This window comes from Cryptomeria japonica, chromosome 5 (genome assembly GCF_030272615.1).
Source record: "Cryptomeria japonica chromosome 5, Sugi_1.0, whole genome shotgun sequence".
Classification (NCBI taxonomy): domain Eukaryota; kingdom Viridiplantae; phylum Streptophyta; class Pinopsida; order Cupressales; family Cupressaceae; genus Cryptomeria; species Cryptomeria japonica.
Window position 1 is genome coordinate 78,653,284 of NC_081409.1, and position 1,940 is coordinate 78,655,223.

The 1,940-nt window shown below is 37.8% G+C and overlaps 1 protein-coding gene across 1 annotated transcript; it reads left to right on the top strand.

Annotated features, from left to right (window-relative positions):
* Window positions 1-313: 313 nt before the first annotated feature.
* On the top strand, window positions 314-1,268 carry LOC131032743 (protein SMALL AUXIN UP-REGULATED RNA 51-like). Its single transcript, XM_057963789.2, has one exon. The coding sequence runs from the start codon at window positions 368-370 to the stop codon at window positions 797-799; it is 432 nt and encodes a 143-aa protein (XP_057819772.2). The 5' UTR covers window positions 314-367; the 3' UTR covers window positions 800-1,268.
* The last annotated feature ends 672 nt before the right edge of the window (window positions 1,269-1,940 follow it).

Genomic DNA, 1,940 nt, shown 5'->3' on the forward strand with positions numbered 1-1,940 from the left:
CTTGTAGTGGGTAGAGTAAAGATGAACTGGGTCGTTCAAAAAACAACAACATTTATTGCTTGTCTCCAAGTTCCCATTTAATTTTAAGAGGCGGCACATGGTTTTGGATTGCATTCTGAGAGCTGAAAGGACCAAAAATCCCATCTTTCAAGCATTTGCACCTGATCCCTAACTACATTCTGGCCCACTCTGTCAACTTGCCCTTGCTTTCTAATCATAGCACCTCCTCTTCGGGTTGCCAGATTGTTTTTGAGCTATTATATATACACAACATACCCTTTCTCTTCCTACCAAAGCATTCTGCAACTCTCAATCTCTCTGTGTTTGAGAAATAGATCAAAAGTACTGATTGTTTAAAAATTCTGCAATGGCAAGAAGCAAGGGGAATCCTCAAGTTCTGCTTGTGAAGCATATTATCAGAGCATTTTGTAGGCTTGTCAAAGCCCATAAAGCAATTGGGTATAATCTTACCCCGAAGAGCAGAAGATATTATGCATTTGAGGATGAGATGATGGGCAGATCATGCAGTGCTCTTCCCCTGGATGTCCCCAAAGGGCATTTTGCAGTGTATGTTGGTAATGAAAGAAGTCGATATATCATCCCCACTGATTACTTGAATCATTCTCTCTTCAGGGCATTGCTGGAGAAAGCTGAGGAAGAGTATGGGCTTGATCACCAAATGGGATTAACAATCCCCTGTGATGAAGTTGCCTTCCAAAGCTTGACATCACTGTTACAGAAAAATGATCCAGCGGTTGGAAATTTGAGTGTCGATGAGCTCATGGAGTTACATTCCTAGAAAGGCAAATCTCTCAGAATGTAGATCTTGCAGACAAGAAGAGTGATAAAATGTCAACTGACCGAGACCAAAAAAAATATCTACTCCTATTATATTGATGGAGTTCATGCTTTCTGAAACAGCTGAAGGTTGAAACTGATTGAAATTTCTGTCTTAATTAGCCTTGGACCTGAGGGAGTGGATTTCATTTCATCAAATCAGTTGGGATTCATCTCATTTGAAACCCTAAAATACATGGGATTTTCAAATCACTCCGGGAATGGGAGTTTTAGTCAGGCAAGGGAAGCCTCCTCAAATTGAAAAAAGGCAATCATGTTGAGTGTTATGATGCAGAATCTGTTTTTACATACTTTGAAGCAATCCAGGTCATCGTGCATGCAATTCTGGGCATTGTCTAATTGATGCCACCCGATTGCCATCAATCACTTTATCCACTTTACTGTACAATTTTGTAAAGATAAATCACAAATTTAATGGAATACCACAATGGACCAGCATATTTTTTCAAAGGTTCTACTCTAATTCTTGTTTACTGTCTTTTTAGAATTGGTCAGAAGATTTTCCTAGACTTTTGCAAATGACTTATGATCCTGAGAATTTGAATTAAACGCGACTTCTGAAGCATTTCGGTCATATGGACGCCGTGTGATATGTTTCTGCTTTTTGTCCACTTCACCATTACAAAGAATTAGTTGTAAACTAGGGACTAAACTGCTCACTTTCAGCACCTTTATAGTAACATTTGGACATAATTGTTGCGTAGGGTTTAAGCTTTCAAAGTGCAAAACTCAAGATGTTTGCTACAATTTTATATAAAAAGTTTGAATTTTGTACGAGGCCTGCACCCAAAATATAGGTACGTTAACCACCTAATTCAGGTCACAGAATAGTAGCAGCAAGATGAATCCGTTCAAATTACTTCATAGGTAATGTGCAAGTGCATCTAATCCTTTTGCTTTTCAACTATGTTGTTATTTGTTTGAATGATGTTGGATTCCATAATTTGTGCAGTTTTGTTGTTAATTTATTGTTTTTATGTATATGTTAGAGGATGAACATTTTTAGGATGCACAAGAGAAGAGTATAGTGTATTAATAAAAGATTAAAGAAGAGAGGAAGAAGATGACAGGATAGCTGAGCA